The sequence below is a fragment of the Solanum tuberosum genome, unplaced genomic scaffold (genome assembly GCF_000226075.1).
Source record: "Solanum tuberosum cultivar DM 1-3 516 R44 unplaced genomic scaffold, SolTub_3.0 scf00048, whole genome shotgun sequence".
NCBI classification, from domain to species: Eukaryota; Viridiplantae; Streptophyta; class Magnoliopsida; order Solanales; family Solanaceae; genus Solanum; species Solanum tuberosum.
The window spans coordinates 965826-991554 of record NW_006238976.1 but is presented as its reverse complement, the minus strand read 5'-3'; the positions used below and the strand labels follow the sequence as shown (position 1 = coordinate 991554).

Below are 25729 nucleotides of genomic sequence, written 5' to 3'. Positions count from 1 at the left end.
GTGGGTAGTTGGGTGGGGATAGGTAAGCTGAATTTTGTATATATTCTCTGTGACTGAGGAGGGAGTTTCTTGAATTTTGGCCTTTTTTTGACCAAGTAAGAAACGAAAAAGTTATTTTCTAACAGAGATTATTGACCAATGGCAAAATTTGGTCCACTTGTATTTTATTTTTATTAATTTTTTCTTTTTATTGCTAAAAACAGGCAGCTGTGATTTGCTGGAATTTTCCAGGAACCCTAAATTTACTCCTTTTTAATTATTATTTTTTATTTTCAGATTTTATTGTTTAATTTATTTTCCAAGAGATTTCTTTGCTTCGTTATTTTTCCATTTTTTTAAAAAAAATGATGGTATTTTGGCTAATTTACTTGTAAATCTACTATTGATCGAATATTTGTTGCCTCGTATTAGGATAAGTATTAAGTCAATCAACTTACTTGTAAATCTACTACTAATCGAATATTTATTGCCTTGTATTAGGGTAGTATTAGGGGTGTGCACTATTTGGATTAAACCGAAAAACCAAACCATATCAAACCGAATTCTAATTTGGATTGGTTTTTTGGATTTTTGGCTTGGTTTTGGATTTATAATTTACTTTGTTTGGTTTTTTGGTTTGGTTTCGGATTTAGAATTAAGTTGGAGTTAACCACTTTGTCCCTTTTTAGTTACCTTTTATGTTTGGACATCTATAATTGATATACTTTTAAGTATTGTATTTACGTTTTACTTGTGATATATATATTATTTTTTCCAAATTGCTAATATAACTTTGTTATGTTTCTAATTATTGACATAACCGATTAGCCGAACCGAAAAAACCCAAACCAAAAAGAGAAAAATCAAACCAAACCAAATTTATTTTGGTTCAGATTGGGTTACACTTCTTCAAAACCAAAAACCGAAAACCCAAACTGAATAGTATAAAATCAAACCAAAAAACCGAATGCACACCCCCTAGTAAGTATTAAGTCAATCAACTTATTCATAAATCTACTATTAATCGAATATTTGTTGCCTTGTATTAGGATAAGTATTAAGTCAATCAACTTACTCGAAATCTACTATTAATCGAATATTTGTTGCCTTGTATTAGGATAAGTATTAAGTCAATCAACTTACTCGAAATCTACTATTAATCGAATATTTGTTGCCTTGTATTAGGATAAGTATTAAGTCAACCAATTTACTCGTAAATCTACTATAATTGAATAATTGTTGCCTCGTATTAGGATAAGTATTAAGTAACTTTGCTTATCGCGACTTCAGCAGATAAAAACGTGTTAGTTGTTGTCCATATAACTAAATCAAATCGTCTCAAAATGACAATGTATTTTTTTAATTGGACTCCATTCGTCTCATATTAGTTATCAATATTATTAATACTTGTCAATTTATATAATCAAGATGGAGTAATTTTTTGGTTTACTCTCGAAATTAATTGGTTTTGAAAGTAAACAATGTAATATTCGCTATATTAAAAAGAAAAAAGTTAAGAATAAATTAATGAAAAAATATATTTATTTTATAATTTTTTAAAAGACGTGTGTGAAAAGGAAATGGGATAATTAATATGAAACGAAGGAAAGTTGGTGGTTGTTTTGTTATGATATTAATTTTTTGGTTTCTGGGTATGATATAAATATCGTACTTCTGTTGGGTCCATTTTAGATGTTTTTTAGAATATGGCACCACTCATTTAAAAAAATAGTTATTTACATTAATTAAAATCATAAAAGAATAACTTTTGAAAAGTCGATCACACAATTTATTATACAAACTTATGTTGGATAGAAAAAAAAAATGTATTTATTTTTAATCATGTTTAAAAGAATAGAAAGACACTTAAAATGAGTCGGAGGGAGTAATTATTTAATAATCAGGTTATTATGATAATTAAATCCGCATTACATAGTAACTAGGAATAAAACTAGAATAAGGTAATCTAAAAAAAATAAGTTATATAAATTGATTGTTAATGATTTTGTGTTGATATTGTGTCTTTTCAAACTAATTCCTATGACTTTGGAAAGCCTAACATTTTGGTTAAATCTTAATTCTTAATTAATAATATGTGTTATTATAGCATGTATAAAGCTATTGCTAACCTAATTATATTAGTTGTATATTATGACGAAAGTGCTGTATCAGAAATTTAAAAAAAAAAAACTAAAAGATTCATCTTTCTTATCGACAGAAAATTGAAATAATAGTGGCTTTCATAACTATTTATGTAGTCAGTTTTCTCATATTTTTCGTCAATTTCACATATAATATCTGAAAAGGATAAAATTTACGACAGATTTATTTTTATCGTGTAAAAATTTAAAAAAATTATTTTCAAATGACACTCAACTCAATTATCTTATAACGAGGGAAGGAGTGGGGGTTGATAAAAAGAATTTAATGATTTCAAATTGAATAATCTATTTGTAGATGGAGGACCATAACTTTTGTCAAATATGAAAATTCAAGAAATTAATAAATAGTATGAATTTTCCCACACGTCTATAGAACATGGACATCGTGGGCTACAAAGTAATTATCATTATCAATTACTTATAACACAAATAATGGGAAAAGTATTTTAGTTGACTTCTTAATATATGTTATATGTACATCAATATAATAAAATTGTAGAACCCTCTCTAAAATTATTAAGAAAATATGGTATCTTACATATTAAGGACATCATGATAAGCAAATGCAAAATGTATTATTGTCATAGTTCAAATAGAGAGGCGGAATCAAAATTTCAGTTTTTGAGTTTTTTTTTCTAAATTTTAATATGCATACATAGTTAATGATTTTTTTTCTATACAAATACATAAATTTGAGTAAAAGCTATTGAGTTTGATTAGACCTGTAATCAGATTTCTGCCTCTGACACGTGTGCATCGATGTCAAATTAATATAAAATTATACATATAGTAATCTTGAATTTATGATTTTTATATATAGTAATCTAGAATTTAAGACTTTTATTTGCTTAAGACTAAAGAGTTGATAGAGATATAATATGAGACATTTATACAAGCTAAATATTGTTAATTATATCTTCGAATACATTAATTTACGGCTTAAATTATGTATATTCATCAAAATAACATGACATAATATTTCCATGTTTCCACGGTACATATATCCTCGCCCTTTATTTTAGACGTTTGGATATGTAATATAAAATCGTGATTTTAAATCGATATTTGAATTTGTGATTTGACAATCTTCTAAAAAAATAAAAAAATTGTATGACATCTTAAGCGAATCTTACAAAGAAATAAGAAAAATTAAGTGTAAAATATTGCACAAATCCATATGGTACACACATTTTTTTACCTCGATAATCGTATAGCCCAAAATCAAATATGTGATATATGCTGAGTCAAAACAAATACTACTTAATACTCTCTCTGTCCCTAATTACTTGTCCACTTTTGAATTGGCACACCTATTAAGAAAATAATTAATGACATAGTGAGTTTACCATTTTACCCCTATTAATTATGAAGTGGATGAAAAGTTCTACATTTTTCAAAATAATTAGTCATTTAATTGAGGGTATAATAGGTAAAAAGAATTGGTCATTTCTTGATTTGTCAAAATGGACAAGTAATTAGGGACAACTATAGAAGAAAAAAGTGGACAAGTAATTAGGGACAGAGAGAGTATTAAGTAGTATTTGTTTTGACTCAGCATATATCACATATTTGATTTTGGGCTATACGATTATCGAGGTAAAAAAATGTGTGTACCATATGGATTTGTGCAATATTTTACACTTAATTTTTCTTATTTCTTTGTAAGATTCGCTTAAGATGTCATACAATTTTTTTATTTTTTTAGAAGATTGTCAAATCACAAATTCAAATATCGATTTAAAATCACGATTTTATATTACATATCCAAACGTCTAAAATAAAGGGCGAGGATATATGTACCGTGGAAACATGGAAATATTATGTCATGTTATTTTGATGAATATACATAATTTAAGCCGTAAATTAATGTATTCGAAGATATAATTAACAATATTTAGCTTGTATAAATGTCTCATATTATATCTCTATCAACTCTTTAGTCTTAAGCAAATAAAAGTCTTAAATTCTAGATTACTATATATAAAAATCATAAATTCAAGATTACTATATGTATAATTTTATATTAATTTGACATCGATGCACACGTGGGATCCCTTTAATTTTTGGTTTATCATCATAAAAACACTTTCACCAAGTAAAAGAAATATTGTATCTAATAAACTAATAATGGTATAAAAAGATATTAAAAAGCCATGATTATGCAAAAGTGTTCTATCTCAAAAATTATTGATAATAAAATTAAAGATAAATTGATGTCAACGTGTTATTAAATTAAATTATTAGAAATTATCGTGATATGACAAGATATAAATACATGTTTTAAAAGTTTAACTCTTATATATTGATAGAGGGCAGAAAAAATAAAATTTATGAAAAGTCAAATTAGAGCCCCCTCTACCCTATTTAACGAAAAAAAGATGATTATATGTCATCAATAGAATAAAAAACACAAACTTAACACAATTTTCTTTATTTCTGTCATATTTCAATGTCTTTATCGAGTTGGTCTTTATCAATTACTCCTTTCTATCGTATAATCGTCTATACGAATCAATAACTAAGAATGTAATATATGTGTATGATTAGCTATTACAACAAATTAAAATATAATAATTGTGAAATAATATATATTTTTACTTCATTTCACATCGATCCTATCACCTCAATATATAAAATTCAAACAAATAAAAACAAAGCCAAGATTTTAATGTGTCGCTGAGTAACTTCTTCTCAAAGTGCAGCAGCATTAAATAATGAACAAGCTTGTGATTTTTTTCTGTATCTATCTGATATTCATATCGAGAATCGATTAAATTTAGATTAGCATATGGTAGAGCTCATTCTGGAAGCAAAAGTTTTAATAAGATTCTTTTATCATCCTTAGAAGTTCAAATCCGAAACGTCTTAGTGAATGTAAAGAAATTTCGACTCATACCATCACGACTCATATCGATAACAAGCTTGTGAATTAATTTAGTAGTTAAAGCAGTCACTAGGCCTGCCCAATAATTTTTTTACAATAAAATGCATGCAGTTTCATAGCTGTTACATTTTTTCTAAACAATAAATAAATGCAAGTTATAAATTTTTCAGATTCTTCAACAGTCTGTGAAGATATTGTGCATGTCAAACAAGATTTGTTTTGTTATTGGTTGTGATTTAACACTGGTTCAAAAATACTCCTTCCTTTCACTTTTATTTGTTCAGTTTAGACTTTTCACGCCTCTTAAAAAACAACGATTGACATAATTATTCTACTACAATACTCGTATAATTGATGTTTAGTCTTAGGTGTCAGAAAATGATCGAGAGAGAAATATGAGTAAGTGTTTTTATTAAATCGAAATAAAGTAATATTTTCAATGTTTTCAAATTAATCCAACTCTGAACTAATTTATGCATATTTTAACTATTGTTAACTATTCCACTAGGTACCGTCCTATCAAGTAACTTCGCCTAAAAGTTTAAAGATACGATAGAAAATCACCTAACATTTTTAAAAAAAAATTAATTTAGATTATAGCTTCCTCACTTGTGACCTCTTTCGAGCCCTTCTTTCTTGACCTTCTCTTTAATTTGAAATGCACATGTAATTGGAGTTGGCCGATCGTAACATCATTTATGAGGAACTGGACAACGAAACTTCCTTCTCAGATAAAGATGTCTCTAGCGCTACTCTCCCAATACGAACAATTTTTTCTATCGTAATCTTTTTTGTTGGAATTTGAATCCTGATTTCCCATTCTAACACAAATCTTTAACTTTACATCACTTTTCAGCTGAAAAACAACATATAATGTATTGATTGCTGAGATACAATCATCCTTTAAGTTCACTATTGAAGCATCTCTTTCCTCTACAAGAAATAATGACAACGATAACCTACCCACTTGCAGGATCTGGAGAGAATAGGATGTACGCATACCATACCTCTACGGCTCTACCTTTGTAGAATAGAGGATGTTTTCGATAAACCTTCAGCTCAAAAGAAAGGAAAACGAAGCATGTTTGCTAAGACAGATATAACTGTAAACTAGCAAGATACAAAGCAACTAAAACGAGAAATCAAGACAGACTAGAAAGTTAAAAATATAACGGCAAAGAAGTGACAAGATGGACAGCCAAAAAAACAACATTAGCATTAGAGTATTCATTTTGTCTCAGAAATGTGCATTGGAGATATTTGCCAATTACAGAAATATAGCATAACATTACAAGATCTCTAAATGGATAATCTTTCTCTAACTATGTCTAATGAGGAGAAATAAAGATACTATGGTCCTCGAAATACTTTCGAACGAAACAAAATCTTTGCTTACTCCCCAACACTCGAGAGGGTGCAAACGCGCAAAATTGCCAAAAATCATTGAGCTTCTCTCCCCCGATTATTTCAACAAATACAGCTTTTAACTGTGTATATGTATGCACTAGCGATAACCTATAACTAGCATTCGAGTGTTTACCTCTTCTTGTTCTTCTTTCTTCCTTTCACTTCTTTTTCTAAACTTTTGACCCTTTGACTAAGAACCGAGGATGCTGATATTCGTTGACTTGTGGGTCTTGATTCTTCTACAGGAGGCGATGATAAAGCCGGTTGCTGTGATGCTGCGCTCTGCTTTGCTGCTATATGTTGTTGTGCTGCTGCATATTTCTTGAGTGTTTCAAAAAATGGGAGCGCCGGTTTTTGTTCTGTTGAAGTTGGAGGACTGTAAGGTATTATAGGAATACCCAGTGCCTTCTTGACCGCGTGACTTTTTATCACTGACACACAAGATGAAAAGTGAGATATGTTATAGAGAGATTGCATTTACTCTCACCTTCACAAATTCCAAATTTCGATTCGCGAAACGCAAAGATTGCAATGAGCAGATGAATATTTCAGCAGGAATGAGTGTTATATAGCATATACTAACCCAAACCGTAGGAGAGTGAAAAAAGATTTGAGGTTATCCAGTAACAGAAAATTGCCTGCATTGATTCAAATGCTGTGTATTAAAAAGTCTCGCTTTACAAACAAATCACTATGAGCAACGAAAAAAATACCATATATCGAACGGCATGTACAAAGATTATACTGCACATATGAACTCTTAAACAAACATGGCAAAAGATGGATGTAAACAATGTACAAAATTCTCGATTACACCAAACTTTTTTGTGGCAAAAGATGGATGATACATTCTTGATAAAACTATGCCTATTAACAACCTCAAAAAATCCAGCGAGACACTAGTAGCAATGTACACATATGGCCAATCACACTGACAATTTCTTTGATTACGTGTTCCAGCAATATCAGAAGAACATCTCTCTTAAAACTACGTGTGCAGACATGCAGAAAAGGTGTTCTCTATTTTTGATATGCTGTTTGCATGCTCAAAGACTAAAACCAAAATTACATAATCACGAGAACTTGACACGCGCAAGCAATATATCAAACATAAAGTCCACGTGAGATTAAGATTTAAGAAAAGATGGAATGTTTAAGATGATAAAATGGATCAGAAGAAAGAAAAAAAAAGGTAGTATGTTTTAAATCCGGAAATGGACAAACATACAGTTGGCAGGTCATCAAGAAACTTAAGCAGCCAAATTCATCTTCACAAAGCAGCCAAATTCATCTTCAACAAAAAATCTCAATTTCCTTCAACTATGAACATCAAAATTTAATCTTAACACGTGATAGCTTGTATCCTTCATCACCCAACCCCCCAACCTCCAACCCCAAAATAAGAGAGAGAGAGAGAGAGAGAGAAAGGGGATACTGCTCCTCTCAATATTTTGATCAATAACTATATATACCACCACCACCATAGGCCATACTTTTCATACAAGTCAAAGATATAAAACAAACTTGTGCATCTACCAGAAGTAAGGCTATTAATTTATCCAACAATTCAACCAGAAAAAGAATTTGGCTACAATTAGGAGACCACCAGGAAAAGAACAGGAAAACAAGGAAAAAAGGAGAAAAGGAAGTTGGCAACAAAGGCACATCAAAAACTTCTACGTACACAGATTTTGTAGATTTGTCATCATGCATAAATAGGACAAATAAACTATGAACCATTATAAACAAGTTGGTTGCATATCCCACCTTAGGAAAACTAGCAGTAAGTGGGACAGTTAGCGCAGCAAAGCCCCGTGAAACATTTTTTATAGTTTTACCAGCAGGATTTCCCTCCAATCCTTCTTGAGCATTCAACTGCAAGAGAACAACTCTAGTTAACAAAATTGACCAGAATAATATGCTCTAAAGTACTGTTAAGAAAAACAGATAGCTGCTAATGATGGCTTGAGTATTGAACTTGATATCAACAAAAAGGAGACGAGCACCAAATCTTCAAGAAGTTTCAACATTAACTTGATAATGGCATATTTACAGGTGCTGATTCCGTCATCATTTCTCTCTATATATTTTTCCGTCTATCTTTCTCTCTCTCCCTGTCTATTTTCTTTACCTCTCTGGTGCAATCTGAACAAATATCTTTAGTGATTCTATAAGATAACAACAGATATTTGTACCAGTGGTGTTTTGCTTATATGGACTTGGGTAATCCTCCCCTCATGAGCTAGCTTTTCAGATTGAGTTAGACTCGGGTGCTATATCTTAGCAGTAACAAAAAATTTGAAGTTTTATGATTTTTTGTTACTGTTTTACCTATTGTCTTCTTTCTTTAACAGTATTAGATATTCTCCTGTTGAACCCAACACAACATCAAATAATCGCCAGTCATCCAGAATAATAAACCATTGGACCATTACTCCACTAGGATAAAGAATATTTAATGAAGCAGGAAAAAAAGAAGAGAAAATGGTCAGACAGCTGGTTAGGTCAACATCCACTAAAGCGACTCTTCCCGATTATCTTCAGCCTGAATCAACAACAAGATGCCACTATAGGAGAAGTCTGGGATGGCTCATGGCTGGATCTAAGCTTCAGAAGACACCTTAATGATTGGGAGATAGATAACTTGGCAAAATTCTACAATACTCTCAATCTATTCAAAGGCCCCTCCTCTCAGGAAGACAATCTTACATGGCAAGTGGATAAACAAGTTCAGTCAAGTCAGCTTACAAGGAATTCAACCATTCTAACAACCAGATTAATTGTTGGCCATGGAAACTAATCTGGAAAGTCAAAATTCCTCACAAAGTCCCTTGTTTCACTTGGCTCGTGGCCAGGAAAGCGGTCCTATCTCATGAAGGACTTGGAAAGGGGCTTCCACCTATGCTCTAAATGTTATATGCGCATAGAAGAATCAGAGACAATCAACCATCTTTTATTACACGGCAAGTTAACGGGACACAATCATAGCTCTATCCAGAAACTGAAGATGAAGTGCCTAGCCCTTCTCTATTTTTGGTGTAAACATAAATATATGGAAGACATAGAATCTTATATTGATGTTCTAGGATCTCTGTAAGTAGGTTATAGCTTAGTACATCTTCCTATACTCCCCTGTAAGTATGGACAGCTGTAGTTTTTATGCAGCAAATAGTTATACAAAAATGTTACCTTCTCAAAGAAAAAAAGAGAAAATTAATAGACTGAGATAACTGATAACTTTACCTCCACTGTTATCCAGAATGTCAAAGCCGTCAAAACTGGAAGGATATACATATCATCTGGAGTAGTTAGATCAGTAAACCAAAATGGTCCACCCATTTTGAGAGAAGGAACAGTGTCCACCATGTTCCTAATCTGCATTTTCAAGAGATACCATAAAGGGTCTAATTATGCAAGAGATATTGGGATGGGAGCAACCAACAATACAGATAGTGAAGGGATAATCTTACAGCCATAAAAAAACTGATGAAGATCGGGCCTTGTATTAGTAGTCCTTTTAAGGGAGTGAATGGAGTTACTCCGTATCTGCAAGCATGACAATGATTTAATAAAGACACTCATCAAATCAAATATTTCACCGAGAGCATTATCAAAGGAATTGTTTTTGGAAGTATGTGGCTGCAGCTACTTGTATTTTCTATCTACATCAGATAATAAAAGCATTCCATCGAACTGTTGACTTGAAGATTGACTTCTTGTCTAAACCATGCAAAATAAGTTGAAGGTTTTGCTGATATGTCACCATGTATGTTTTGAAACGCCAATGGAAACAACATTGCTGAAGACTAGATTGCTTAGTTTAGGATTCACACGCAATCAGATAGGTTGATACTTAGGTAAAGCAACCTGTTTAATCATCATTTCTCCGCAAGTGTCAATACCATCATGATTACATTGAGAAACTGTTGGACAGAAACTAAAGTAGCAAAGCAAAACACAACTGAGCTGAGACTAGGAAAAGGCTAACTACAAAGTGAAGGTAAGAAAAGTACAACTAACACTGAAATGCTTCAAAGCAGGAGATAATTACTTATGTCAAGCTGACAAGCTCACCATTGATTGGAATAATGTCTTTCAAAAAGAACATATTTAACATAGTTGATTTACGACATATGTACAAGTATAATCAGAACGCCCATTCAATTTTTTCAGTTGCTTAAGGCCGTGGAGGCATCATTTCCATCCAGCTGAAAGAAAGTTGCATAATCTACAGATAAATAATATTTGCATTCAAACACTCAACATTTAATAAGACTAACATTTTGAAGTTCAACTGGACTACTTCCGACGGATAATGTGAGGATAAGAGGAGATTCAGGATTATAGTTGTTAGGCAAACCAGATGCAAGTGATGAGAAGTTCAATACTTAAGTAAGGGGATGGTGATGGGTAGATATGCAGCTCAAAGTAGATACAGACTGGCTCGAGAAAAGAAAAAAATATAACACTAAAAGAAAAGGAAAGAATTGGTGGATTCATCTATGTGAGAAGCTAGTTAACTTTTATAAAAATGGCAGATGTCCAAGCCAGCTCTCGGGAAGGCCGACTATTCCACCTGGTACCTCTATCCTCCAACCACAACCAGTAGAGGGTGCAGGGTAATTTTTTTTGAGAAGGAGAGATACGGGTAATTATATACACAAGGCTTTCATATGAGATGCTAGTTAAGTTCTTCAAAACAAAAAATCTGCAGAACAGGGCATATAGAATTTCATTAGATCAACAAGGAAAAGTTGCTTACTCCCTCATTAATTCTTGCATTCTTCGTTGACCATCAGCAACAGCCGCTGGCTCCATACCCTGTTAAAAGGTAACAAAGGTAAGTCAGCTAAAACTTTTGGTAGGTAAAAATATAACCACATAATTCTTGCATCCAGAAGGAAAGGAAACACGTGAGTTGTTTATAATTTGAGGCAAGAACTCTGACAGTAGAGAAGCCAAGTGCGTGTGGGCATGTCCATGCATGGATTACTTACTTATAGATGATACTAGGGAGGGTTTTAGATTTCAAGAATCGTGTAACAAAAAAACACACTAAGTGTAATAATCAATGAATTTCAAAGAAGCATCGAATACACAGTGACTGGATCACATAAATAATATTTCTTCAGATGTCATTACTATGACCTACATGACAGGGAAAGAAATTTAGTAATTGGCTAGCTCAATCAAACAGGAATGAAAATGAGAGGAGACTGGTATCAACCTACCTTATTTTGCATCTCTTCTTTAATCACTTCCAACTTTGGTCTCAGAAGCTGCACAAGACATGCAAGTTAAGAAATGGTAGATGAATGAAATTAAAAACAGGACAAGGTGGAGCACATAAACTTTAGAAGGAAAAGTACCAATAGTTTCATGTTTATTTCTAGGGAAAAAGGACAAATATACCCCCGAACTATTATAAATGGTATGTCAATACCCTCCGTTATACTTTAGGGCTATTCATACCCTTACCGTTAATATTTTAGGTTGTGTATACCCTTGAGGTTATATGTTTGTCATCGATGGCGGCGGTGTTGACGCCTGGGTTCGAGGCGCACGCAGCATCAGAGCCGGCCGTGGGTATGAATAGCCCTAAAGTAAGGGTATGAATAGCCCTAAAGTATTAACAGAGTTTTTATCCTGGTATTTTCGAAGCAACTGCAGCTTTAGGAGTAGAAAATATCCTGCCTACGAGGAACTCTTTTGAATATGAAATTTCAAAAAGTTTCAAGCACATCCAGTGTGAATGTTAACAGTCTTGGTGGTTATTAATAAATTTTGTTCAATTATTAAAAAAAGGTAGAAACATAGACGCATTGTCTGCATATTTTCTTTTAATTCCCTTTTGCTTATTATGTCAAGAAGTCAACAAACTAAGATCCATAAGAAGAAAATATAACTTTTGCATTATGCTAAACTAGACAGCAGCATACCCCACCTAATCCCTATTGCAAAGACGTACTTCCATTTTGTAGAAAACGCAACATTGAACAGAACTAGTTGACTTCAAATTAAATACTTTCTGGTCATTTGGACAAGTAACAACTACCAGATAAAAAAGTTATCCTGTTGAGCACGAGTGCTGCTATTATGAGATCATACAGCTCGAAGAAGATAAAATCTGGACTTTAAAGTCAAACTTGAGTAAGTAGGTGTATCGAACAATTCAAGTACAGTGCATTGTTGACTTGTACCAGGAGAAGGCATAGCTTCGTCAGTGAGCCATGCAATATTAGAGAAGTATTCCATTCAAACAATGACGTGCAAAGTGATTTAGCAAGAAGTTATTGGTTCTTTGAATTTCATGTGTGAGGAATAGGGTTAATATCGGCATTATTGTGTATTGGATACTAAAATTAGTTGATCCCTCCTTTCCACTTTGTTTGACACTTCCCTTATTTGCTTGTTCCAAAAAGAATGGCACATACTTATATCTCCTAATGAGAAGTTTTTGTAGCCACACCAATGTTATAACATTTTTTTTGAAATAGGTAATTTTGTATAATATCACAAAACAGTACAAGGGTTGTACTGAAACCATTATATACGGATGTCTCAGTTTCCACTTGTTTCAGTCTATATTGAGTCTAAAACATCAATTACTGATACAGTGTCATTGGAGTATACTTGATTACACCAAAAACATAACAATAAAATGAAGTTTAACTTGACTTTCTTATAACATGTTTACAACCATAAGTTCCAAAAATTTATAGCCACACAAATTTTATTCCATATTTAAGATCACAAGTTGTTGCTGATATTGTTCTTTCTCTATTATTTTCTATATGTTTCTTCACTACTGAATTTCCTTTTCTTACTGATTTGGAAATGCTTTACATGAGCCGAGGATTTATCAGAAACAACCTCTATGGGGGTATGTTGTTGATGAATTTAAGATCACAAGTTTCAAAAGTCTTCCTTTCTTTATTAAACTTTGTGCCAATCAAACTACGACAACAAAGTGAAATTAGCAGGAGTGGTATTTTGATGATTGTGATACTAACTAATTTTCCAAAATCTGGGTGCTTCATCTCAAACAACCATAAAGTCCACTTCATACTTTTCATTTCAAGCCTCGTGGACATTGTTGTTTTTTTGCGCTTTTCGCTTCTAAACACATTGTGAACTGGTGTTGCCATTTACAGGGTTACGTAATGGAAATCTAATACTTGAAAAGACAGTTTATATACATTACCAGCTACCCAAAAAAAAAAGACAGTTTATATACAAATTAATGACTGCAAAGGACTTCTTCCAGAACATAGAAACAACTTTGACATGATTGTCTAATGTTACTAAGTTCTCAAAGAAAACTATCTGACGTTACTACACTTTTCCCCACTTCTTCATTTTTCAGGTAACAACTAAAATGGGTATTTCCAGCCAAAGGCTACTGTTACATATGACACTGATGGTTCATTCTAGCAGATACTTCAATTTACGAGCAATGGGCTTTATCTTAATTGCTTCAAAATTAAATTTAGGAGTGCAAAAGACCAAGCAATTACTTGAAACAGGTGCCAACATAGGTGTAGCTAACAAATGAACCTGGCCTGAGGTCAGGATTTTTTAAATTCCTTCAGTCCCAACAAAAGTTAAGTTGGGAAACCAATTGGACAATTTTTGTTGCTCAGCACATTTGTAACTAGTATATGTTGCCATACTTGAACTTCTTCCCTTCTCAGTTTCCTTCATTAAGTTTTGTGCATATAATGGAGGTCCTATGTGGGTATAAGATTCTACGGGAACCTTTTTCTTTTTCTTAATCTTTAAGGAATGGTACAATCATACGTATTCTAGTATAGTTATTTCACCAACTGCCTTAAGATGTTATTATATAAACAAACTGATACATTAGCAAGGTTAAAATGCACTACAGAAACTTACCGTAAGTTTTGAAGTAGCTTTAAGCTGATTAATCATAAATGGAAGAGTACACAACCGAATCATAATACTCGTAGCAACTATGGATCCCCACCTGTACAACATCAAAATTTTCAAGATGAAGTCAAGGAGTAAAAGTTGTCACTTAATAACTAACAAAGCATGATGACTTAATTTTAACTTAGAAACAAAACTTACAAAAAAAATGTGGTAGGAGGGGAAGTGGGGAGAATGAGTGAGAGAGAAAGAAACTCTTAAGGACCTAAGGTTCTAAAGTATTTCAGCTAAAATATAAAATCTCGAACTTTCAAACATATCTCTCAAACAAGAACTACTACCAACATTAAGTCCAAGCAAGTTCAATTATTTCAAATGAAAGATCTGCAGTTTTGGAGCCCAGCTAAGTTTATGCAGAGTATAAAAGAACAAATTTTGCAAGCCCAATTGAATACATGTGAGATGCTTCAATTGCAATGATATCTTCAACTTAAAACTATATATCTTAAGGTTCTATGAAGTCTTTCAGTTAAAAAAATGTATAATAAAAGGACTATGGGAATAACAAAAGAGATAGAATCATGCTTCTTGTTCTTGTACCCCTTTCCAGCCCCAAACCAAGAGTGCATTGAGTTATTAATGTATCTAGTCATCACTCTCTTTCTCACCTAAATATTATCAAGAGGTGAATAACTATATCCTTCATTTCTCTTTCCAACTACCCCAATCCAAATGTACTGTAAAAACACCACAATGAGATAACAGGAAAAATTAGAGGCAACAACATTTACTCTTACCATTCAAACCCAGTAAATATATGAACGTAGTCTATCAAATACATCAATGCCTTCACTGGCAAATAACAATCAGCAGCAGCAATTGCCACCTCGTTCAAAGCTGGAGCTTGAGAAACTACAGCTTCCACAGCCTTATCAGCAAGTACTTCGGCAACATCAGTCACGTAATTAATTTTATCTGCCCCACCACCAATATCAGTTGACATATTCCTGGTCAAAGAGGACCCATAACTCATCGGAACCATAAGTCCTGAAGCACAAAACCTCCTGTCTTGATATGGGCTTCTTGAGCCAATGAAGCTGTTAACTCCACTTACACTTCCCATGTAACGGGATTGGGAAAAACTGGTAATTCTTGAATTCACAAAAGTCGGTTCAGGACAGCTCTTACGATCATCATCATCCTTATGAAAATAAGAAAATGCAGGAGTGACTCTTTGTTGCTGATAAAGAAGCTTCGCTCGTGTTGTTATGCTGCGCCTATAAGCCATTCTTCATATATGCTTCCTATAAACAGATTCAGCAGCAAACATAAACACCCCAAATCATACATAGGCAACCTTGACAGTATATACACAAAAATATGCATCATAAAGATGAAACCTTTAGGGGCCGTTTGGTAGGATCTATTAGAAAATCTAATACATGTATAAGTCATGATGTTATTTAATCTTTTGTATGGTAGGATCTTCAGCCTATCTATAACCAATACACAACAATGAACAAACCATGGTATTAGCAATACAAGGACTATTAAGACATGGATAAGCACTATTAAAAACAAAATTTCCCTTAATACGCTAAATTAAACCGTGAATACTAATACACCCTATTCAGTATTCCCCAGTCTCCATTTATGTCGCACAGCTAAAATTTCGAGATTCAAACTTCTAAACTTTGATAGTAAATTCGGGCATAGAAGCTATAAGCTTTTTCATATAAAACTTATATATTTGAAAACTAGTAAAAAGTAAACTTGGTTGACTCTCGAAATTCCAACTGTGCCACATAAATTGAGGAGACCAGAGTACTATTTTTATACACTCTACCAAAACGATCCCTTAAAGTCATACACACAGCAAAATACACAGACATAAATCATAAAGATGAGAGCTTTATATTCATTCACACAAAACAAGATTAACATTTTTAGATTCATTCACACAACAAAATGCACAAAAAGAAGCAAAATTAGAAAAGATTCAAAGCTCAGATCCCAATTATTGTGATTTGTGATTCAAAAAATACACGAATTTGAAGTTTAAGAGTTGAAAACTTACAGCAATATGTGATTGCAAGAGCGAAGAATGAAGGGTTTACGGGGTTTTATGAAGTAAAATGAAGAAAAAAAAAAGTATGAGGAGTGAAATGTAAGATCGATATTTTTTTGTTTCAGACGGGTTTTTTTGGTGGGTTGACCCGTTTGGGTCTCGGGGCTCCGAGGAGTTTTGTTGCCATTTTTGGGGTATTTTTGACTTTTCATAGCAGTAACATATTCTTGTCAGATATTTGCACCTGGTTTTATGGGCTTGTGGAAGTTGGATTGGACTCTATAAAGAGTGGCCCAAATTGTTGATAATAATACTAAGGAACCATTTTAAACGATTGAGGGGCAGAGTCAGTATTTGAAGTTGAATTTATCATTGAACTCATAGTTCATTTTAGTTATTAGGTTCATAATTACATATTTTTTTCCATCAAACTCATAGTTCACTTCGTTATATTGCATATTTATATAGTATTTTTATAGAATCTAAGCAAAAGTTACTGAGTTCCTTGAACTCGTATCAGTAAATATGAGTATGTATGGTCCAATATGTGATATCATTTATAAGCGTGATTGCCAGATGATTAGAAGAGTTCAACCATCAAGAGCGAAGCTAGATAGGGGCCCTTCGGTGAAAATTTACATTGTGTATACAAGGTTAAAATTATTTTTTTATGTATATATAGTAGATGTTGCCTCCCCTTGTCTTTTTAGTGTATTTTTGAACCTCCTTAATGAAAATCCTGATTTTGCCACTGTCAACTACAATCATGATACACAATTAGGATAATAGTAACAGAGATATTTTTTCTTACGTAAATATCACTAACTCTGTCCACCAAGTATGTCTATCCATGAACATCTATTTTATCTGTATATCTAGGAGATCTCTATGGAATGATATGATCGGCTAGCCGTAAACGCATATCAGCTACGCTCAATGCGAGATTTCTAGAATTGTCTTTTCTCTTTTTTAGATTTAGAGAAGTAAATTCCTTATTCAATCCTCCCTGAGAGGTACTTCTATTTAAGCTTTAGAGAATCCAGTTCCATCGGAAGACTAAGTCCCTGTTTGGATTGACTTATTTTAGGTGCTTTTAAATCAAAATAGTTTTTAAGCAGTTTTGAAGTGTTTGGGTAAAGTTAAAAGTGTTTATAAGCACTTATTTTAAAGCTAAAATAACAAAAATAAGCCAAAAGCCATAAGTTAGAAATCCTAACTTATGGCTTATGGCTTATAGTCATAAGTCAAAAGTCAATCCAAACAGGCCCTAAGTAAGGTGCGGTATAAAGTCCAATCAATTTCTCAAAAAAAATAAGAAGGGAAAAAGAAGAGCAACATCACGTGTACGTCTTGTTTGTAAAGAGCAAAATCATTTCCTTTCTAAACAAAAACAATGCCAAAAAGAATTCTATCCTATATCCTTTATTTTCTTTCCATTTACAACACTTGGAACTCACAACTTATATACAACAAGAATAATTTCCCTATGAAAGACATTAAAATCAAAGCAAAACAGAGTTTTTGTGTGTGTGTTGAGGCCTATGGAGAAGACGACGAGACCAAAGAAGTTGACGATGAACAAGGATGTAACGAACGATCTGGTGTATTTCGACATAAAGGGCAAGTAGCATTTAACTTAAGCCATTCATCAATGCACTCAGCATGAAAATAATGGTTGCATTCTGGTATAGTTCTTAATGTTTCTTTAGGCATGTAGTCCGATAGACATATCGGACAAGTGCCATCGTTGGGATTGGGGAGACGTTGACTCTCTCCGAGCACTGTCTTGGGATATGTATCAATGATTGCCCTGTTAAGACCTCTCGTGGCGATTGCTGGTTGTAGATTAATGGTTCTTGGGAGATCAGAGTTCAAATCAGGACGAAGAGTGTAAACTTTGAATTTACCAAATGCAAAACTTATTAGTCCTATTAAGCATACAAAACCTGGCACTCCAACTCCAATTATAATGCCATATTTGGCTCCTCTTGGAAGTCCTGCACAAAGAATATCGACTATTGTTAAACAATATTCAATTAAAGACCTTACCTTGAATCCAAACTAGTTACAAACTTATATATCTAAGTCATTATTTAATTTAAGGTAGCCATTAAATCAAATAAATCGATTACTAGTAGAATATTCACAATTGTAACATCCAAGAAAGTAGCCAAAAGTTCAATGAAGTGGAGATAAAATCATCAGCCTAAAACTTAGGGGATAAATTACCAAACGTCTAGTAGTTAGAAGTAACAAATACCTAGGATTGTCTCGATACTTATGGTAGAGGTGTATCTAGATGCAGGGGTGTTGATCCACGTGGACTCATGCATCTCTTTATAGATCGTGTATATGAATATAACCATATTTTTTTCAGGACCACTTAATACATATGAGTTCATACCTAAAATCAAAAAGTACTACAACGTAATTATTACTATTAAATAAACCTCTAGAAGTGAATTGAGGATTCAAATCTTATATCTATCTTATCGTTTTTTCTGATTTTCTAGAACTAAAATCAGATCCACACTCATGAGTTATGTCCTTTCTTGCGTTTTAATTAAGTATTCTTTTTTATTTTGATGAATTCTTTCAAAAAATTCTAAGTTGACAAGTTGAAATCTTTATTTTTCTTTTATCTATAATAACATAAAATTTCATATAACTAAATCAAACGTCTATACTATAGCTAGTAATTGATTATTTTTTTCTGCCCAACTCCTTAACTATTAGCTCTCTATAACGTGGCATGGTAGCTTTGAAGGTCATGGGCGGTGGCCATATATGGCCAAAATTTTATTAACTTTGTGAAATTAGAGCCTCATATTCTTGCACTATGTGTCATCAATAATGTGACAAATTTGATAGGCATTATATTTTGACTTTTGCAGAAAAGTCAAATTTTACTACTCAAATTTATTGTCAACTAAACATTCAACTAATAGTTAATATTTATATAAAGTCACTTTATTTATCGATGATAATTAAAATGAAAGAAGAAAAATGACTTTATAAAATATGAAATGAATAACGAAAAATCAAACCTTTAATTTCATTACGCTTTTGACTTGTCTAGATGACTAGATTAAACCACTACCTAAAGACTCTAAACCAATAAAAGAGTAGAGTCAACCAATAACCTACACTTAAATAGTTAGGTAATTTTTGTAACTAGATTTTTCATTTTCTTTGTTACTTGGGATAACTATATATTTTATCTCTTGATTATTGATAAATTATGATTCTGATTATTGAAATAGTTAGTTAAGCATATCTAACATTTAATTAAATAATGTAAGTATTTAGTTTCTTATTATAGAAAATGTGTGATATTTAGACTATTTTGAAATTATATCATTCTCAACAATTGGATGATTTAGCACTTAAAATTCATTACATTTATAAAGAGTCATTGTCAAAGAAATCAAAAGTACTTATCAACTAATTGAAAGTTAAATATATATTATCAGAAATCATTGAGATTGAAATTAAAATTTATCGATTTATAAGGGACTAGAAATGCTAATTTCCCTTATTTTTATACAGGAAAAATAAAACACGACTCAATCTTGTTTTTGAATAAATAAACAATCAAAATCAACTTTCAACTTCATTAGGTGGAGCTACAATTATTTGACCCTACAAACAAAACTACCAAAACTAAAAAAATATTTTAGATGATGTAACATTAATGCACATGGACTATGCAACACTAGTGATAAGACACTTCACAAATGACATACTAACATCTATAAGTTCAACAACTCCACCAATAATCAAGTTGAAAATTTAAAAAGAATTTTAGTTAAAAAAGGAAATTAGAAAAAATAAAATCTAATTTCCTTTTTTGAAAAGTTATGGCATATACCCCTTAAACCTTTTTCTTATACTTGTCAAATAAAAGTATCTTCTCAAATCGTCAGATACTATTTTCATACACTCATTCTTTAATGTATTTATTAGTGTGCAATGCCATCCTATTCATATACCAAAGCTAGTGAAAGCTAACTACTAAAAGTTTAGTTTCACTCTATATGATTAATGTAAATTGTAACATACAACTTAAGATGTGAAGGGCAAAAATGTCATCCAATTTCAATATCTGTGGTAGTGAAAGTTAACCGATAACTATATTAATTAACTAATGTATGCGAAGAATATGTCAACCGTATACACATTTATGATTAGTTAGTTAAATGATATGTATTTTCATTTTAATTTTTAACTGGTTGATTTGGTATTAATAGTTGAATACTCAATAGTTAATATGGATAACTAGTCTAACAGGTAAATGATGATTGATAAAATAATTAAGTTGCACGTAAGTTAATCTGACTCCTACTAAGGTTTCGAAATTATTATCCATATCGTATCGATCAAATACGGATGCAGTAGAGAGAATATTGAATAACATACCTTTAGAAGGAGGAGGATTTGAACAAGCAATATCAGATCCAGTGTCACTCTTAAATCCACAAAGTTTGCCTTGATTTTCACAAATCCTGCAACTTGGTTCACTCCAAGTTAACACAAGACCTTCCATTGGAGACCAAAACTGAGAATCCTCCAATTGCAGAGGAACAGAAACTCTAGAATTAATCAATTTACAACCAACTGGTTTTTCTTGCTCATACATACTCGGCGGCATCGCCAAAATCGCCTGATTTCTGCTCGTAACTCCCCGGCAATACAACGGAATCGCTACCTGATAATTTGGATAACTTAACCAGTCATCTGAAGTACACCTAAAAACACAGAGAGCAAATTCAAATTCAGTACTTCTGTTGGAAATAACTATTGCATCAGAATAGTTATAAGCTTTTGCGCATTTCTTAGTATAACTGTCACCTCCCACTAGCAATAGATATGAGATGTATTTTGTCATAGTAAAGATGGAGGTTGGAACCCGAGATTATGCATTTTCGGGAATCTTAGTAGTTTAGTCCATTAACTACTCAAAATTTCACGAGTTCGATTCTCTACTTTCCTTGTATTGAAATACGCTCTACATCACCTAAACTATCTAGATCGTGAATAAAGGAAATTCATCTGCTTAATGAATTAAGGATTATCTAGACTGTGAACAAACCAAATTCATCTATTTCGTGAGAATTCCAGACTAACATAAATCGTGATTACTGCAGATTTTAAAGAGAAATTAGTAGCATTTTTCAGTTGAATACTATAATTTAGTACCTGACGATTGTGTAATTTCGTTGATGATCAGCTTCGAATGGCGAATTTGTGACATTGAAACCGATGAGTCGTTTGAAGAGGCAGAAATCCGGATCATAAAGCATTACAGATTGAGCAGAGTAATCAATCTCTGTTACTAAAAAATCACCTGAATGAGGGAGTGACATGATTGTTTGGCCTCTTTCATTGCACGAAAGATCGAAACCAGGGTAACCACACCGGTCCGATTGCCGGTCTTTTAGCCGGAAAGGGAACCGGATTTCCGGTCCGATACCAATTTCTGAGCATGAAGTTGGGTTGCAGACATCAACAGAGGAAACTGGAGAAAAATTAAGGAAGAAGAAGAAGATAATTATGATGTTAATCATCAGTTTAAGCTCTGTAATTTCCATTTTTGTTTAGAAAAAAAATGGAAAGTTAAGAAGTTTGGTGGAGCTCAGAAATGGTGTTTGAATATATGGAAATTTGAATATTGTGGGAAGTGGAAATTGTGGTACTTTGAATAAGTCGTTGGGTATTTGGAGTTTCTAGATGTATTTTGATTCTATAACATTGTGATATGAAGTCACCTATTTGATATCGATATTGAAGTGCTACTAAATTTAAAGCCGTATCAAAAAATCTTACGTTGAAAAAGCAAACTTACTAGAATTACTATACTCGATTTGAAATCAAAATAATATAGACATTGTAGCTAGTTGATCGGCACTAACATATTTTGTACTTCATAAATTTATCTTAAAGTAATAGTAGTAAAATATATGTTACTTCCTATGTCCTTAATTACTTGTCTATTTTTCTTTTTTTAGTTGTTCCTAATTACTTGTCCATTTTGACAAATCAAGAAAGGATAATTTTTTGGACAAATTACTTAACTACACTCCTTTACTTACCTTAATATCCATTTATCCCTACTTATTTCAAGAATTTCAAAAATCCCTTATTTACCTATGTATCCCGTGCACAACGTTATGTATCCCGCTATGTGGGATGTATCAAACGCTATGTATCCCGTGCACAAAGCTATGTATCCCGCTATGTGGAATGTATCAAATCTAATGTATCCCGTGCACAACGCTATGTATCCCGCAAACATCATTTTTAAGGGATTTTTGGTAAATAGAAAACTAGAAGGGATAGGATGTTATTTAGTACTTGTAATATGTGGTTCCTATAATTTATACTAATTTTTTTAACCTATTATAGCCTTAATTAATTACTTTGAAAAAGGTGGAACTTCTTGAAAATCTTAAGTTTTTAATTCATTCATTTCATAATTAATAGGGGTAAAATGGTAATCTCACTATGTCAATCATTGTTTTTTTAATAGGTGTGTCAATTTAAAAGTAGATAAGTAATTAGGGACAAATGTAGTATTATGAAGCGCTTTTTCCACATGATGTGAATTCATATTAATGGAATTCAAATTTTTCAATATGAATATCAAGTCTCATCGGATGAGAAATCGAAAGAATGTATAATATATGTGCACTCACTAGTTTCATATTGAATTAGTTTGTTTAGAAGGCTATGTTTCAAAATGTAGAGTATTATTTTATTGATTTTCTTAATGTTTTCTACATATTAAATTAATTATATGTAGAAAAAATACTTTTCAAATTCAACAATTAATTTGTTGTTCTTTTTTCCTTGGTTTTTTCTTTCATAAACGAGAATATTTTTTAAGTTAATTATGCTCGTTATATAGTGACACTGCAATGAATAAAGCATATCATTTCCATAATTTTAAAAATATTACGTACACGTTTGTATACTTTATTTATAGTCACTTTCTAAGATATTAATTTAAAATGTTTTTTTGTAAAATATTGATTAAATTAAAAGTGTTTAGGTAAAATACAAATTGAATTAGGTGCCGAGTCACGCACGGGGCTCAACCATTATGTAAAAAATATTAAATCATAGTCATCTTATTTTATTAATTATATTTGGGTAAGATCGTCTGGATTCAACTAAATTCAATTATTTTATTCTACAATTTGTATATTTTAAAGAAATTTATCAAATGTAAATAAATTATTTAAGTTAGAATCAATTAATTTACAAAAAAAATTGAATCCATAAACTTTAGATTCTAATTCAATCTTTATTTAAAAAAGTCCTGTTTTTTATTAATATAGTTAATCATTCAACTTTCACATATCGTCAAGGATGATGATGGCTAATAAGAAAATATATATGGTGTATGTGTTTGAATAAATTGCAAAATAGTCTTTATATTAAATAAAAAATTAGTGCATTCCATAATTACTATATTTTGGGAAATGTAAATTATGAAGCTCAATTTATATAACTTGCAAGGACCGCAATTCACATGGTTTAAGCATTTTTTTTTCCTTTTAATGAAATTATAAAATTAGATAGAAAAACTTTTTTATCCACGTTCGATATTTATATTAAATTAATTATCTTGGTTAGTGATAAAAAATAAAGGTGAAAATGTGTATTAATATAATTATTTAACTATTATTATGTGGTATTAGACACTTTCTATGCTTATTATTGGGTTTATATAAATTTTTATATACAAAATATTTTTAATCTACTATGACTCTACGAGTATGTACGGGCAAAACAACGGTACCAATATTGCGATAATCTTATAAAAAAACTTCTTAATTTAGCGAGTTATGTTGTTTGATCTTTTTTCTTAAAAAAAACAACAAAATAGTTGTAATGAAAGTTATTTTTATATGCTAAAAAATGAGTTTCTCCTATGAGCATTATCTGAATGCTTAGCCAAACACAATTGATGTTTTAATGCTCGTAAAAGTAATTTTCAAATTGACTCACCACGTATAAATTGATACTCTTTAAAAATATCTTTTTTGTAGAACATTTCAGACTAAAAAAACTTTTCTAAATATAAGTCATAAACTCGTAATTGAATTTGTCCATATGTATGAAAGTAGAAACATATTGTTATATATATATATATTTGTCCATATATATGAAAACAAATAAATAATGTAATGTAACATGATTATGGAAATTTAACTACTCAGACGTGTTTTAGGTTGAAAAAATTGCAAGCTGGATCCAGTTTTTGAGTGTTAACATCACAACCCATAAATATTGCAAACATTTTTTAAAAAGTTGGTACTAAAATAAGGTCAAAATATAGTCATTGATTTTGCTTTAATGAATCTTGGTAACTAATTATAATTTGACGACTTGTAGTAGTTGGTACTCTTGATAGTTGTGTTATTAGTAATTTTTTTATCAAAATATCGTGTTATGATTTTTGAACAATAAATTATCTTTAAAATGGTAATTTTCGTGCCAAACATATTATTGCTTTAGATAATTTTAAAAACTTATGGGATAAATCATGTCTCATTTTTTTTAAGTGAAACATATTATCAAAAACTATGACCAATCACATGTTAATCTTTAATCCAAACTTCACCAAAATTTATTTTCTCAAAAATATTTAAAATTTTATGATCAAACACTAGCTTAATTACTCACAACTTACTTGTCAAGGTTGATTCCTTTAAATATGACTTTTAGCTTATGAGTATATACAAACAATATTATATCCAAAAATTTTTTTACAACTATTAAGTGTTATCTCTTGTATTTAGGTTAGCAAAAAACAGAAACAGAAAAAAGATGAAACAGACAGAAAAATAGAATTTGAGTCCACAGAATCCACTATGTTTCCTTAAGAAATTTAATCCTCTCAAGTATCCGAGGTTACAGATTAATTCCTCCAAAGATAAAACGGATTAACTATTAGAGAAGTAGTGGTACCTCAAACTTCACTAATTTTAGCGAACGCAAGAACAACAACGAGAGTACACACATACTCTGTCAATCGACAATTTATTTTTGTAAGAAAATGTATGCAGAGATGAAAAATTTTAAGTGAATGAAAAACGAAAAAGACCTCTTATTTATAGTCATTTGCAGCAAGGAACACGTCTGTTCGGACAATGGTGTCTTTCCAAAACGTTGTGTCTTTTTGGGAAAAGTAACGCCTTTCGGAAGGAACAAGTTCCTTCAGAACGCTTTTACCGTTACACGCGAATTTCAAATAAATTTCGTTACGCGAAATTAATTATGTTAATTAACTAACATTCTGAATTAATTTATAAGAGAAAGGAAATCAATTAA

The 25729-nt window shown here is 31.6% G+C and overlaps 2 protein-coding genes across 2 annotated transcripts; both read right to left on the bottom strand.

Moving 5' to 3' along the window:
• Positions 1-6216: 6216 nt before the first annotated feature.
• On the bottom strand, positions 6217-16476 carry LOC102588541 (mitochondrial inner membrane protein OXA1-like). The gene is made up of 10 exons (XM_006343799.2): positions 16400-16476; positions 15120-15626; positions 14329-14419; positions 11664-11711; positions 11195-11253; positions 9903-9978; positions 9676-9807; positions 8200-8307; positions 7016-7070; positions 6217-6863 (listed from the first exon to the last, which is right to left on the bottom strand). The coding sequence occupies exons 2-10, from the start codon at positions 15608-15610 to the stop codon at positions 6562-6564; spliced, it is 1362 nt and encodes a 453-aa protein (XP_006343861.1). The 5' UTR covers positions 15611-15626; positions 16400-16476; the 3' UTR covers positions 6217-6561.
• A 1214-nt stretch (positions 16477-17690) lies between these two features.
• Positions 17691-22069, bottom strand: LOC102588204 (putative RING-H2 finger protein ATL21A). The gene is made up of 3 exons (XM_006343798.2): positions 21590-22069; positions 20810-21138; positions 17691-18387 (listed from the first exon to the last, which is right to left on the bottom strand). The coding sequence occupies exons 1-3, from the start codon at positions 21979-21981 to the stop codon at positions 17930-17932; spliced, it is 1179 nt and encodes a 392-aa protein (XP_006343860.1). The 5' UTR covers positions 21982-22069; the 3' UTR covers positions 17691-17929.
• Positions 22070-25729: the final 3660 nt, after the last annotated feature.